The following is a 14,410-nucleotide window of genomic DNA, read 5'->3' as shown; positions in this document are numbered from 1 at the left end:
CGTCATTTGTCCCAGACTTGCTTTTGGTTGAAATTAGAACCCTCTGGAGTCAATCATGGCTCAGTACTTACCCCTCAGCTCTTCAAGTCTATACTCCACATGCTGCCTTCCACCACTGTGCTCTCCAGTGCATTTGCTTTCTGCATGGTATGTGACTATACTGAGAGCCTTCACAAAGCAGGTCCATTTTGCATTTCTGCTGAATACATGAAGTCTCTGGCTGCAGTTGCTGGCCTCATCAATTTCAGCCCTCTTGCATGTGCTTAGGATGCATGTCTTAACACTGTAGTGGGCCCATCCTTTGGGATGGGGCTAGGTACTCTCTCAGGAAAGACGGCCCTTCACACCTTCTCACACACAGTTGAGACTGTATGAGGCGAGAGATATGCACTGGCTTTATGGTGTTTGCTGTACTGAACTGCAGCCATGGTCAGACTCTCACCCCACTGAGGGCAAGCGGGTTAGTGGGACCTTGCAGTGGTAGGTACCACTGAAGGCCAGCTGTGTCCAGGACTTCCAAAGGAGAAGAACATTGTATGAAGTCCTCCACAAAAGCCCACCGCTCTCTGACAGTTCAGCCTTCTCTATGTAGCACAGCCATGGCAGGCTTTTTTATGCACAGTCTGGCACTGCCACTGCCACCACCAGCAGGCTTGTATTGGGAAGACATGAATGGCAACAGATGAAGCCATCTGCTCCCATGTAATTCAGGACAATAAACTTGAGAAATATCATCTGAATTTGCACATCCAGAAAAACTGAGCTGCAATGCAAACATGACTCCGGGCCTCCTCTGAAAAAGTGTAACAGAAAGGTCTGGTTTCCTTCCATCCCTGGAAAAGGCAAAGAAGTAAAAAAGACGCTCTCCCCTTATACTGACAATCAGAGGCAAATCCTTGGAAGCCACGTTCCTGGCATCCATGAGCATCCTGTGAACACAGAGCCAGTGATCCATGAATAACTGGTGATTTAGTGGTGCAATGCTGGTAAAAGTCTTAATAACTTAGTAGAATACATGCTGAGTTTTCCAATGATTTGCATGCATGCTTCAGGCTTTGTGTTTTGTTTCTTTAACTTGAAACTTTATTGCCTCATGCTGTGAGCACAACCCACAGCACTGAGCTACTGTATCACTTCTTGGTTTGTTTCTTCATTGCTTATCTAGATTGAGCTTCTTAAGACCTAAGATGATTTGACACATGGCAATCAATGTTCATGGATAATCCTGGAAGACTTCTCTGGGCTGAGGGAGCAAAGCTGGCATAGATTTGCTTGCCAGAAAGAACAAGAAGAATTAGGGAAGAAGAAGTTCAGGAGTGATTTCTAACACCATGGACAAGTAGACCATTGGTCTGGAGTGAAACAGAGAATGGTATGATTAGGACATTGGAAATAAAAGGTAGGAATGGAAAGTAGGAGTGAAAGGCAATTATGAATGGAGCCCCACAGGAAGCTTTGCTACAGCGGTTTGTCTCTTTCAAAAGCTCCAGAAATGGGAAGAGGGGTGAGGTTGAAGAGTTTTGTACTGATGCCAAGTCATTCAAGGAGAAGAGATGAAAAAACTACTTTGGAGAACTGAAGAAAGTTCTTTCTGATAAAATGGGAGAATAAAAATCATTGCAAAGCAGAAAACAATTGTAATTTTTCCTGAATAACATAGGGCTCTAAATTAGACATTACTATGCAAGAAAGAGACTGCTGAACTTACAGTAGGTTCTTCCATGAAAACATCAGTTCAATTCTCAATAGCCATAAGAAAGGAAAATAGAATTACAGGAATTATTATAAGGGAATGGGAAAAACCACAAAAACTTAATATGCCATTACTTAAATCCTTGGTTCCTCTTTACGTGTCAGCATCTGTGGAAGACTATAGAATAACTAGAAAATATTTTAGACCTGGGCCATGATGCTAATGGAAGGTATGAAGCTACTTGTTTACAAGGAACGAATAATCAACCTGAAAAAAACATGACAGGTACATAGAAGATAACTTCAGAATGATAATTCACTGATGCAGTGAGAGACAATAGCCCCAGTATACTCTCTTAGACTGAAATGATCCCCCTAATGACCCCCCCTAATCTTGTCTTCCCTCCTGATCACTGACCATGTCTCCCCCAGACCTTCATTCATTCCATTTCTTTTTTTCCTTTTAACCAGGTCCTGAACACTTCATGGAAGACTTTATGCAACCCAGTTTAGCAGCTCTGGAAACCCAGCAGATGTTGACAAGTGCACAATCTCAGTTTATATTTGACAACATAAATAAAAGTTAATCTTTCTGCTTACTGTAATGTTGCTTCCTCAAGGTACAGGAATAACCAAGCTGTAACTCATCAGAACACCAGCAATGAACCCCTCACCCCACAGTACAACCAGTGTACAAACTGTAGATTAAAAATTAGTACAGGGAGAAGCCAATCTCAAGTAGCAACTCATCTATGATAAATAAATAATACAGTAAATAAAAATGCTGGTAATATCAGTCATTCAACACAGCTGCAGCTGAATACATATCCAATAATTTCTCTAATGTAGATCTAATAGAAGGTGCCAGGAATCCAAAAAGATCTCTTCCGCATTAAGACTAAGCCCAGAACAACAATCTGACATCTTATTTACAGAAAGACTTAAACTCCATTACAGGCTATTTAATTCAGTAAAGAAATTGCTAAACACAATTACACAGCCTGTGTTTTGCAGCACATCAGACCATTATAATAATTATAAATAATTATAGTTATTTCTTTTGATACATAAAGGTTTCTCAAAGCTCAAAATTGTTCAGACCAAATGCTACTTGATGACAAAAGAAAATGCTCTAAAACCTAAAGACTTCATTGAAGTGAGTCTCATATGCATATAGAAAGCAGGATTATATCTCAGATGTAAAGGGCACCTGAGAAAGGCAGACATAGGCTACAAAATTTGGTCTGCCTTGGTTTGCCCTTGATTTTTGTTCTATAGGAAGTAATTTCTGTAGGAAAGATCAGTTGTTAACCAGAAATCTGGGCAGCTTAGACTAGTCTGCGTCTTGCTGTCTTACCTGAAGATAAGCGAAAGAGCAACTTAAACTCACTAGCCTTTCCAAAAAGCATCCATTCCTTTTTCTGCACATTACCATTACTATATAGGCACCTGTCTTGGCTGACATCCCAGCTGTTTGGGATATTATAATAACTTTAAAATACCAGAGAAAATGTTCAGGAAATACTGGAATAATTACAAATAAATTCAAAACTAAAACAACAAAAAACAATACTATGTTTAATGAAATGGGTGTTTGTCATTTAATAGAGTGGTTGATTAGTAACACCCATCAATTTAACCATAGAACACATTAAAAAAAAAAAAAAAATTAATTGGGCAGGTACGAAATGAATGGGTTTCAGAGATGTTGGTACCTAATATTCAAACTTAATGGTCAATCATTGCCAAAATGGAAACATATTTTAGTTTCTTCAATATGATTTTCTCCCATTTTGAGAACATGTCATAGAATCATAGAATCATAGAATAGTTAGGGTTGGAAAGGACCTTAAGATCATCAAGTTCCAACCCCCCTGCCATGGGCAGGGACATCTCACACTAAACCATGTCACCCAAGGCCTCGTCCAAATTGGTCTTGAACACCGCCATGGATGGAGCATTCACAGCCTCCTTGGGCAACCTATTCCAGTGCCTCACCACCCTAACAGGAAAGAATTTCCTCCTTATATCCAATCCAAACCTCCCCTGGTTTTAATTTTTAACCCGTTACCCCTTGTCCTGTCACTACAGTCCCTAATGATGAGTCCCTCCCCAGCATCCCTGTAGGCCCCCTTCAGATACTGGAAGGCTGCTATGAGGTCTCCATGCAGCCTTCTCTTCTCCAGGCTGAACAGCCCCAACTTTCTCAGCCTGTCTTCACACAGGAGGTGCTCCAGCCCCCTGATCATCCTCATGGCCCTTCTCTGGACTTGTTCCAACAGTTCCATGTCCTTTTTATGTTGAGGACACCAGAACTGCACACAATACTTCAGGTGAGATCTCATGTCATTCTAGATTAATTTCCTACCAGTAGGTTGCACCCTTGAAAATGGAATTGAGTCCTGCTGGACTGAATATTTCTTTCAGCTGAGACAGTCACACATGGTATACACCGATCACTGGCTTAAGTCATTTTATCTCAGATTTTCAAAAACTGCAAAAAATCTGTAAAAGAAATTGAAAAAATATAATTAATCTGCTAAAGAAAAGATAATTTAGTAATTAGAACTTTAGGTGTAACTATTCATCCCTACTCTCCTACATACCTATTCCCATTAATGGCATGATAAAGCAAAGCTGTCGAGACTGGAAAAGAAGTCCAGGCCTTCCAGTCTCTGTATATCAACTTTAAGGGGGCCAGACTTGTTGTTAGGAACCTGTTAGTGCTTTGCCTATTTAAGTAGAAGAGATTTTAAATGTGAGGTTTGTTTTCATTGAGTTATAGCAGAGATTCATTTATAACACTAATTTACATTTTTTGCCACAAACAATCTGTATACTGGAAGCTAGAAGCCCATAACTTTGTGAAAGCACCAGAGAGGACGATATTTATGTATTCAAAAGCAGAATTCAGAAGACAGGGTTTCTTCTAAACAAACAAGATCATTGTGTTTTTACACTAATGCGTAACTAAAGTGCCACAGTTTATCAGTTCATCAAGTTTGTATCTGAGTCACATACAAGTCCTTGTACTGAGAAAATGTGTAGGCTTGTGCTTATATTAACCAACAATTCTGATATCGTACTTTCATAAGGCTTGATCCAAGAACACTGACATTAGTGGATCTTTCTATTAACTTGCAGGGGTGTGGATCAGGTGAGTACAGTGCTTTTGTATGAAGCCAGCATTTCACCAAAAGAGATAAATGTAACAGCTCTTGTTTTTCTGAGCATACCCAGTCTTTAGTCTGCTCTGAAAAACATGAAGGTAAGAATTTTGTTCATGTATGGCATAAAAAACCTTCAGTATGTTTTTCTTTTTCTGCACTTTTATTCAGCTACTCTTACCATTTTAAATGTTGTTGATTGAGAGGTGGCTTCATCACTCTGATCACTCACTGGTTGTGATTTGTTTGCTGTGGCATAGCAGAGTATCTCCGATAATATTGCAGAGCTGTGAGTAGGAGCGATCTTGCAAGGGGTTAATGCTGTAATTTTTTCTAGTCTGTTTATAATCCCCACAATAGTCCAGTAACAGAAAAGGGTGGATCTAAAAAAGTACCAGAGGGGATGTGTGTGTGTGTGGATGTGTGTGCATATGCATGAGCGTGTTTGTGCATTCATGCTTTGCTTTTCTGGACTGCCTTCTGTGCCCCTGGAATAAATCTTGTTCAGCCTCAACAGGACCTGTGTGCCAGGTGCTTCTGACAGAGTTAGAAGAGCTTCCTTGCACAACTGCCTGTCTTGTGTTTCTCCTGGAGATTTCATTCAGAAATGTATTTGTTTACTGCAAGAATGGGCAGATAGTCACAAACCCACCCTCTTCTTCATCAAAGCTAACCTGTGGACACTGAAGAATGGAAATAGTTGATGCTAACTTCCTCGGGAACAGTACCAATTTTACTGCTTTCCTGTGCGATATCATCTTGGAAAATGACACTTTTTTCTGTGTGGATGATCCACCTTATCCTTCTAAAGGTATGTATAGAGGAACAGGTTTTTCCAGGCAGTTTTAGTTCTAGCTGGAAATAGAGATATTATGGAAAGAAACAGACACAAAAAGCTTTTTCTGTGAGTGTAAAATCAACTGCTTGCTGATAAGTTAGGATGAGAAACAGGCAGGAAAGAATTTAGTATGTGCTGGTTTTCCAAGATAAAATTCATTACAAAAAGATCTGGATATAATGCAGAACTAAAACAGTAGCAGCACTGGGCACAAAATGTAAACAGCTCTGCTAAGGATTTGGAGAAACATAATTTATACTCTTTAAGCAATTCAATAACAATGAAGATACCTGATCTGATGCCATGTAGGAAAGTGATTATGAATAAAAATATAGCAATCTGAGGGTAGAAAAAATATGCATATACTAAACCATTTTGATTGCTGCATCGTTCCTTACTTCTGCATAAAGGAGGATCTCCTGTGGTGAGTGAGTTGTGCACCCAAAATGCTGTGGGCTTTTAAGGAGTCGAATTTGGCTCTCCAAATGCACACGTTATTGCATCTATTATATTTTAACAATATAAAATTCAGGTAGATCAGAACAAGTTTAAAAACTGCAGCATTTCCATTGATTTTGCATTGGTATAAAGACATAAACCTTAATAAAACTGAATACAGAAATACTTTTAACTTTTGATTAAAGGCTGAAACACGATATTAGTCTATGAGCTGTATGCTGCATACCTGATCTTTCCCTGTGACAATTTTCAGATTTGAATCAGATAATTCGAATTCTACTGTATTGTCTGATATTTCTACTCAGCGTTTTGGGGAACATCCTGGTAATCACAGTGCTGATAAGAAACAAGCGGATGAGAACAGTCACCAACACGTTTCTGCTGTCACTAGCAGTCAGTGACCTGATGCTCTGCCTGTTCTGCATGCCATTCACCCTCATCCCCAACCTGCTGAAAGATTTTATTTTTGGAAGCACTGTTTGCAAAACTGCCACTTATTTCATGGGTAAGTCCTGGAGATCTATACTTATTTTGAAGATTGACTAATGAGATAGGTGAGAAGGTCATTAGAGACCTGTAAAATACTGACCATTTCCATCTGCCATTGAACAGTTACCAAAACCACAAAGGAACAGCTTTGTAATGTCATAATGGTTCTGGTTTCTTCATCCTGATCCGACAAAATGCAGAGGCACCCACTTAATTTTAGCAACATATAGAAGTCTTTTGCTGGATCAAGTGAGAATTTAAGTGAGAAGTATGTTGCATGATCAAGCCTTAATGAGGAGCCCAGCACATGTGCTTGCTTACCTGTCACTGACAGGTTTATTAGCAGTGGTCAGGTCACCCACCAGAAATGACAGGGTTGTACATTCCTCACTAAGGGCAGATTTTGCCCACAGATTTTTGGTAGCAGTGACACATGAAAAAAGAAATAAAACCAGACAAAGTCAGTGCCATTTGTGGAGCTGGAAGTTAGAGCAGGCACTTTCTGAGAACAGACCAGGTGTGATCAGAGCTCACCAGGAGATCACGAAGTACAGATACAGGTATCAGAGGCTGGCTTTAAGAAACAACACTTTTATATGCCTTCCCATACTCCCTTTACTTGTGGAGCCAGGAGTTTCAGAATGCCTGGATTACTTACTTGTGTGTAAGTGATTTTCTGTCACTTCCAGAACTTCTTGTGCATTTGCTGTTTCTTGAAAACGCAAAAACCGAGAACTGTGTGTAAAGCTTTTGCTACCCTGGGACACCTTCAGTCCCTTACAGAAACCTTGGGTACCCTTTTGACCAGTGTCCTTGAGAACTTTGCTGTGTTGTGAAAGTACACAGCTAAAGTGTGCGAATGAGAAATCAACATCTTTTTGTAGATAAAACCAATAAAACTAAAGGCCATGTTTAAACAATTATAATGAATTGCTGCCATAAATACCACAAACCACTACCGAAGCATTGCTGTATTCCTCTTATTTCACACTGTGTAAATTACTTAAAAAAAAAAAATCCAGTGAAATATATTCAAACATGAAGTTTTTCATTATGAAGGTGTTTTAAGAGACAGAATGTTGATATTTCCCATTATCAGTTCAGCTTGACAGGGTCTTCAATTGACACTGACATGCATTGCATCATCTATGCTCCATTTTTCATTTTAAGATGTGGGATCACTTGTATTAAATTACAGATAAATTGTGTACAGCAAACTGTACAGATATTGGCATTTTATATTTTGACCCACATTAGAACATTCACAAAGACTATTAAATGAAACTCCTTTACTGAAAGAAAAAAACTGCGACAAGAAGAAATATTTATAATCTTGCAGTGATAAACTGGGGCACCTCAGTGACAGAAATACAGACCACTGCTACATTTTGTAATATATAATCAGGAGAAGTTAAGGGCATTTGAAGGACAAAGATTCTGCTTCATGACTTCAGTTTTACCTTGTAACTCCATTAAATTTAAATGGAGTTTAAATTTAAACACAATTTAAAAAGTGATAGGATATTTAATTCTCCTGAATGAGAAAATCAGATCTCCAGTCAAGCAGGATGCTTAAAAAAAATAAAGCAGTAGAAGAGGGATTGTGAACTTCTGTGTTAAAAGAATAGTTAACAGCATAATGTCACTGATTACAAATGCTTGTTTCAATTTCAGTCCAATTAGTGGAGTGGATAAACCACAGTAGTAAAGAGAAGAATTAGGAGAAGTGTCTTCTTTCCCTACTATCAGAATTTCATGGTTTAACAGAACTAATCTTTTGTCTTGGACTTCTGCCATTAGAGAAATGCAAAGCAGAAACATCAGTCTGGAGACCCAGACCTGTTGCCCACATATTCTTCACTGACTTTATCAGCATGATATTTATACACATTTTAGATTATAAATAATCCTATATTTCATTTTCCTTATGCATTCGGAAAGTTAGCTAGACTATTTGAAAATGAACCTTTAAAACAAACCATTAGCCTTTTTCTTTATCTTATATATGTAGGTGTCTCTGTAAGTGTGTCTACATTCAACCTGGTTGCCATATCTTTGGAGAGATACAGTGCCATTTGCAAACCTCTGCAGTCCAGGGTCTGGCAGACAAAATCTCACGCCTTGAAGGTGATTGCTGCTACCTGGTGTGTTTCCTTTACCATCATGGCACCATACCCAATTTACAGCAAGCTGGTACCTTTCACCAAGTATAACAACACCACAGCAAATATGTGTCGGCTCCTTTGGCCAAGTGATGTCATTCAACAGTCTTGGTAAGACATAAATGACTGTTAGCAAATGTATAATTATCTGGCAGAAAACAGGATTTCATGGTAGCATTAAGCCTATTGAAAATCAAGTATTAACCTTCAGCATACATTTACACTTCTAGCATGCTTATTTAAGTAGTAAAAAAAAAAATATTTTTAAGCTGCTTACATTTGACACTTGTATGGCTTTTCCCTTGTCATAGGAATGATACCCAACATGGCAATGATTCTCACACTGTGGTCTGCTAAACCCCTACTGTAGCTGTAAAGCAAGCATCTGTCACTCCTCAAGTAGGAGTACTGCTTTGACTCATTTATACACAAACTTAAATATTTTTCAGAAAACTCTGTGATTAATCTTTGAGAGATGCAGGCACATACAAGTGCCCCTCTGTGTGCTGCCTTGCCCATTAATTTGTTTGTCTGAAGGTCCTCTGAAGCAGAGAAGCAGCAATATTACTTAGACGTTGTGTCCTTGCACAATGACTGAACATTTTAACTGGCACCGAGAAGATGTAAGAGTTTTTTGGATACTGACTGTCAATTGGAACTGGGAACAAGATTAAAGTGTGCACCACTTCAGGATGGTGTATCCACAAAGAGCAGATTTGTACTAATGCTTTCATAGTCTCAGGTATTCAGCAGTGTGAGTATAGATGAGGATGGAGGTACAGGGAAAAATTCTCTCTCCCTGGTGTTGTGGATTCCCAGGTGCATTAGTGAGTTTGCACTAAATTCCCAGGGAGCAGAAAAGACATAGGCTCATGAATGCAGTTAAACATAATTATTTCCCCAACTTGTAATCACATTACAGAAGCTGCCTAGAAGATTAAGAGAAGTGCAACCAAGTAAAAGCTGCTTCCTTTAGCAGCAGGGTGGCTGGACCTGGGATCCCTCCCTGAGGGCTCTGCATGGTTGCAGGGATGAAAGCCCAGGTCGTGGCTGCCCTGTCCCTGCCCGTATGTGCCATGGCCATTGGCATGTAAGAGCTCATGGAAGAAATGACTGCCAGTACCAGGGGCTCCTTTGAGAATCAGCAGTGGCTCATTTGGCTTCTGCAAGGCAAATCCTACATCCTTCAAAAGTACAGGGCATCCGATGCTCACCTGGTAACAGCAGTGAGCCCTGCTCTTGGGCAGAGAAACCTTCTGCTCCCTCTGACCACTATGGGGGTGCCCATCTCCTCAGGGCCTGCAGATATTGGGTGATGAATGTTTTGCAGCCACAGTAGCCTTGTTCCTGCTGTACTTTTTTGGGCAAGAAGCAGAAGACTTGAGAAGCTCCTGATTCCCAGCGCTGTCAAAACAACGCTTTGTATTAGCATGAAAAAATGTCAGAAAAAATCTTGACATGCCCTACATACACATATATACCCCCAGTTCTCACCTGGAGCAAAAGGAGCTCTTCTGGTTTTGTGCTGTTCCCTGGTCTCAGTTTCTCTTTTGATTCTTTAGGTACACTTTCCTGCTGCTCATACTTTTTCTTATACCTGGGATTATAATGATGGTTGCATATGGCCTCATTTCTTTGGAACTCTACAGAGGAATAAAATTTGATGCCAGCCAGAGAAAACCTTCACGAGGTAACAATACATTTATACCCAGGGTTGGGGTTCTTTTAAGTTAGAGTTGAAGATCTGAGCAGTCATTTTGAGGTTACTGAAAGCAAAACTGTCTACTTGCAAAAATGATCAGCTATGGTTGTGAACCTGCCAGATGCATTTGTTGACTGCAGTTATTGCATTCTTCACTAGCAGATAATTCCTCATCTATGACTTGTTTACAAAGACTCTGGGCAGGATATATCAAATTTTAATTTTCTTATTATGGAAATACCAAGATTTATTTCTTTTTCTGGCCATGGATGAGGACCATTCCTGGCAATAAACACCACAAAATTTGTCAAATTTAGATAGAAGCACATAATTTTGAAAATTATCTTCAGTGAATACTAGAGCAAACAGCGTTCTTACATCCTTTGCATCAATTTTTATGGAGCTAGGATGTAAGAATATTGGGAGATAGTGGACACAGAGCAGTTGGTATTTGACTGACTCAGAAGTAGGCCAGTGCTTTCTCTGCAGCAGCTGTCCAGCCATGAATAAGGGTTTTTATTTAGACTTAGACTGCATTCTCAATTTCTTATTTTGAATCACTGTTCAGAGATGTTTTGCCGACCATTTAAGCACTAACTTATATGTACAGAAAGAAAAACAAGTACCTGCAGTGCCAAATACGAGGATGGAGATGGATGCTACCTCAACAAAACCAAGAGAAAAAGGAAAATGCCATTGCAACAGCTCTCTGCTACCAGCCATAGCAAAATAGACAGGGTGAGAAGCAGCAGCTCTTCTGCCAACTTAATGGCCAAGAAACTTGTCATCCGCATGTTGATGGTGATAGTGGTTTTGTTCTTCCTTTGCTGGACTCCCATCTTCAGTGTCAATGCCTGGCGTGCATTTGACACCACTTCAGCAGACCAGCGTCTCTCAGGGGCTCCCATCTCCTTTATCCACCTGTTGTCCTACACCTCTGCCTGCGTGAACCCCATCATATACTGTTTTATGAACAAGCGCTTCCGCATGGGTTTTCTGGACACTTTCACCTGCTGTGCAAAGCAAAAGCCCCCTGCGATACGGGGAGAGGTTGGTGATGAAGAGGAGGGGAAGACAACAGGGGCCTCACTCTCCAAATGTTCTTACATGCACATGAATGTGTCTGCACCCCTGTGAGCTGTGTCAGAAGAGGCAACAAGTGGTCTACAGAAATACAAGTGTCTATCATCTGATCTTGGAAAGTGACTGTGGCATCAGCTGAATGTGATTTAGTTCTGAGGTAAAGAAACACTTCAGCTGACAGTAAATGCAGTGAGAGTTTTATGGGAAATGGATGTTATCACTGTCTGAGCTTTTTATCGTTTCCTCTTCAAAAGTAGAAAGGAGGAAGAGGGCTCTTTGAAGATAAGGGACTTTATAAAAAGCCTTAGAAGATGCTCTATTTGTCATAAATTCTCCTGTAAAAATTGGTGTCCTCTGCATCAACGGGTTTGCTCAGTTTTCAGCTGCAGTCTGAGTATCTCTTAAAATTTCCAAGACACTAATAGATCCTCCTCAAACATGAGTCTTCAATATCTATGCCTCAAAATCAAAACCTTTCCATTACATTTGTAGTATTTCTTCATATTATTTTATCTGAGCTAATCCATGTTGAGATCATTTTGGTGTCATGGTCAGTTAAAAGAAGAATTCTGGCATGGGGAGAATGGGCTTGTCCATGTGCAAATAATGCTTTTAAGTCAAATAATTTCATCTTTTTCTTAATAAAATGAAAATAAATATTGGTGACTTTGTGGACGGAATGCATTCTTCACTTCGGCAATAACCTAAATCAGCATAATTTAATGTATTTTTGGTTTAAATAAACTCCATCAAATAAGCACAAAGAAGTGGTTTTCTTCTGTGCAGCTGCAAGCACTCACACGTAAATGTGGCAAGGTCTTAGATGACTCCCAAAGGCTTGTGTGGAAATAATCACACTGGGTTAAATGGATAATTTAGACTAGGGATAAATGCTTGGGATAAAGGCAAAGAGGTGATTTTACAAAAGATATGGGACTGAAGATGTAGGATGATGCCCAGTGTAGTCACATCGTTCAGATATATATTTGTAGTCACTCCTGGCATGGTACTGCCCATGTGGAAATAGAAGCCATTGGATGTATAAAGGCAGAAAGAACACACACAATGAGCAAAAGTGGAAAGACTTTGTCAGAAAACACAGTTTTCTAAGCTTTTTCTCCTTATACGAGATTTTCTTGAAGCACACTTATTTGTAACTGTGACTCAGCACTTGGAATGATGCAATTGTTGGTGTTTTGTTGAGTGAGGATCACAGTCTCTTTCCTGTGCAGCGCACAGGTGAGTGTGGGTGTTCAGGTCATTTATTTTGTTTTGTGAAAATATCCTGTTGGAAACATCTTCCACCTGAATCAATATTATTTAAAAAACTTGTTATTAGACAGAGATTAAATTTGAGCAGAGCACAGAATGTAGATGTGGATATTAAATATCATCTTTCTCAAGGTTTTTAATCAGGAAAATCTGATCTCTTTACAGAATGGTTTTAAATTGGAAATACAGTTTGATTTCCAGGCACTCAGATCCATGTTCTGCACTCAGATAATGCCTGACATGGTTTACCCGTACAACTTAGCACACCACTTTGGCCATTCTTTTTGTTTCATCCAGCTTGTCCACAGACAGGAAATTAAAACAAAAATAATTCCAAACTATTTATGCACAATCCATAGAAACAATGTTTTCCCTGCACAGTAACAAAGTGCCACTGTTCCTGGAACGGTGCTGAGGCTGCTGATACCAGCCTGACCTTCTGCAAATACTCGCCAAATTAAATTATGGGCTTTAATTCACAACAGTGAGATGAAAATTTTACTTCATTGAAGGATGCAGGATAAGACCCTCTAGAAACCTGCCCTGTGTGCTGAAAATGAGGGAACAAATTTCACTGCTTTGGGATTTATGTAAAACAGTGAGAGCAGAAAAAATATTTGTGAAGCATTTTACAGCATTCAAAAGTCTGGTTTTATTACAGGAGATAGTTTAAAAATTATTGTTTAAGTAAAAATATATATAAATCACATTTTATAATAGAAAGGATGTGAATTTTGCTATGTGCTGTACAGTGAAACCATGTAATTCAGTATTCTCTATGTAGTTTAAAAGGTAAATTCCTTTTTGTAGCTGTAGATGCTCCGGTACCTTTACAGCCTAAGTAGCAGTATGTGCAGCATTACCAGCTCCAAATGATTTAGTCGAGGAATAGTGGTTTCAGATGAAAGGTAAAAGCTATTTTCAACAATGCCTTAATCAGATCACAGCCCCCTGTGGCCTCCATTCAGTACCTGCAGCTGAAAGGAGTGGAGTCACTTGATTGATTCCCCACTCTTGACTATGAGGGAGCACAATTTGGAGGTGATGAAGTGAGAGAGGCAGAAGATGCTGATGGAGTGGCAGTTGGGCGACAATCAGGGGAGGGTTAGAAATGTGCCCGAACAGGCATGTTTCCTTTTCTCCAAGGCTTGTCTGTGCATGTGTCACTCTTCCCTTCCATTGCCCCTATGCACATATTGCTTTTTTAAATGATGTATTAACTCTTTGACCAAGCTCCTAGAGTCATGAGCCTTAAGACAAATTCCAGCAAGGGGGAGGAATCAAGTTTTTAGAATACAATGTTGCAATCCAGTCATTTTGTCTTCTTCTGCCCTGCTTTCCTAGCACAGGAAATTTCAGCCTTCCTGCAACCTGCATGCATCATAATGACATTTACCTGATCTGTGCATTGCAGAAGTCATTCCTGGCTCCAAATGTTGTCTTTCATTGCTGAAGAGCTGTGGAATTGTCCCAGCATCTTTAACCCAGATACTGCTTTGTGTGGAAATGTACTTCAGAAATAAATGTGGGTGGAATAAATATATCA

At 39.6% G+C, this 14,410-nt stretch overlaps 1 protein-coding gene and 1 long non-coding RNA gene across 2 annotated transcripts; one reads left to right on the top strand and one right to left on the bottom strand.

Moving 5' to 3' along the window:
• Positions 1–4,073: 4,073 nt before the first annotated feature.
• LOC133278116 (uncharacterized) lies at positions 4,074–6,493 on the bottom strand. The gene is made up of 3 exons (XR_009746457.1): positions 6,383–6,493; positions 4,299–4,424; positions 4,074–4,197 (listed from the first exon to the last, which is right to left on the bottom strand). It is a non-coding gene; the product is annotated as an uncharacterized LOC133278116 (long non-coding RNA).
• On the top strand, positions 5,232–12,267 carry CCKAR (cholecystokinin A receptor). Its single transcript, XM_061470584.1, has 5 exons — positions 5,232–5,670; positions 6,410–6,661; positions 8,657–8,918; positions 10,370–10,497; positions 11,120–12,267. The coding sequence occupies exons 1-5, from the start codon at positions 5,550–5,552 to the stop codon at positions 11,644–11,646; spliced, it is 1,290 nt and encodes a 429-aa protein (XP_061326568.1). The 5' UTR covers positions 5,232–5,549; the 3' UTR covers positions 11,647–12,267.
• Positions 12,268–14,410: the final 2,143 nt, after the last annotated feature.

Source organism: Pezoporus flaviventris, unplaced genomic scaffold (genome assembly GCF_033815535.1).
Source record: "Pezoporus flaviventris isolate CSIRO_AGI_PZ_B2104156 unplaced genomic scaffold, CSIRO_AGI_Pfla_v1 ptg000002l, whole genome shotgun sequence".
Classification (NCBI taxonomy): domain Eukaryota; kingdom Metazoa; phylum Chordata; class Aves; order Psittaciformes; family Psittacidae; genus Pezoporus; species Pezoporus flaviventris.
This window is presented reverse-complemented; position numbering and strand designations above follow the sequence as displayed.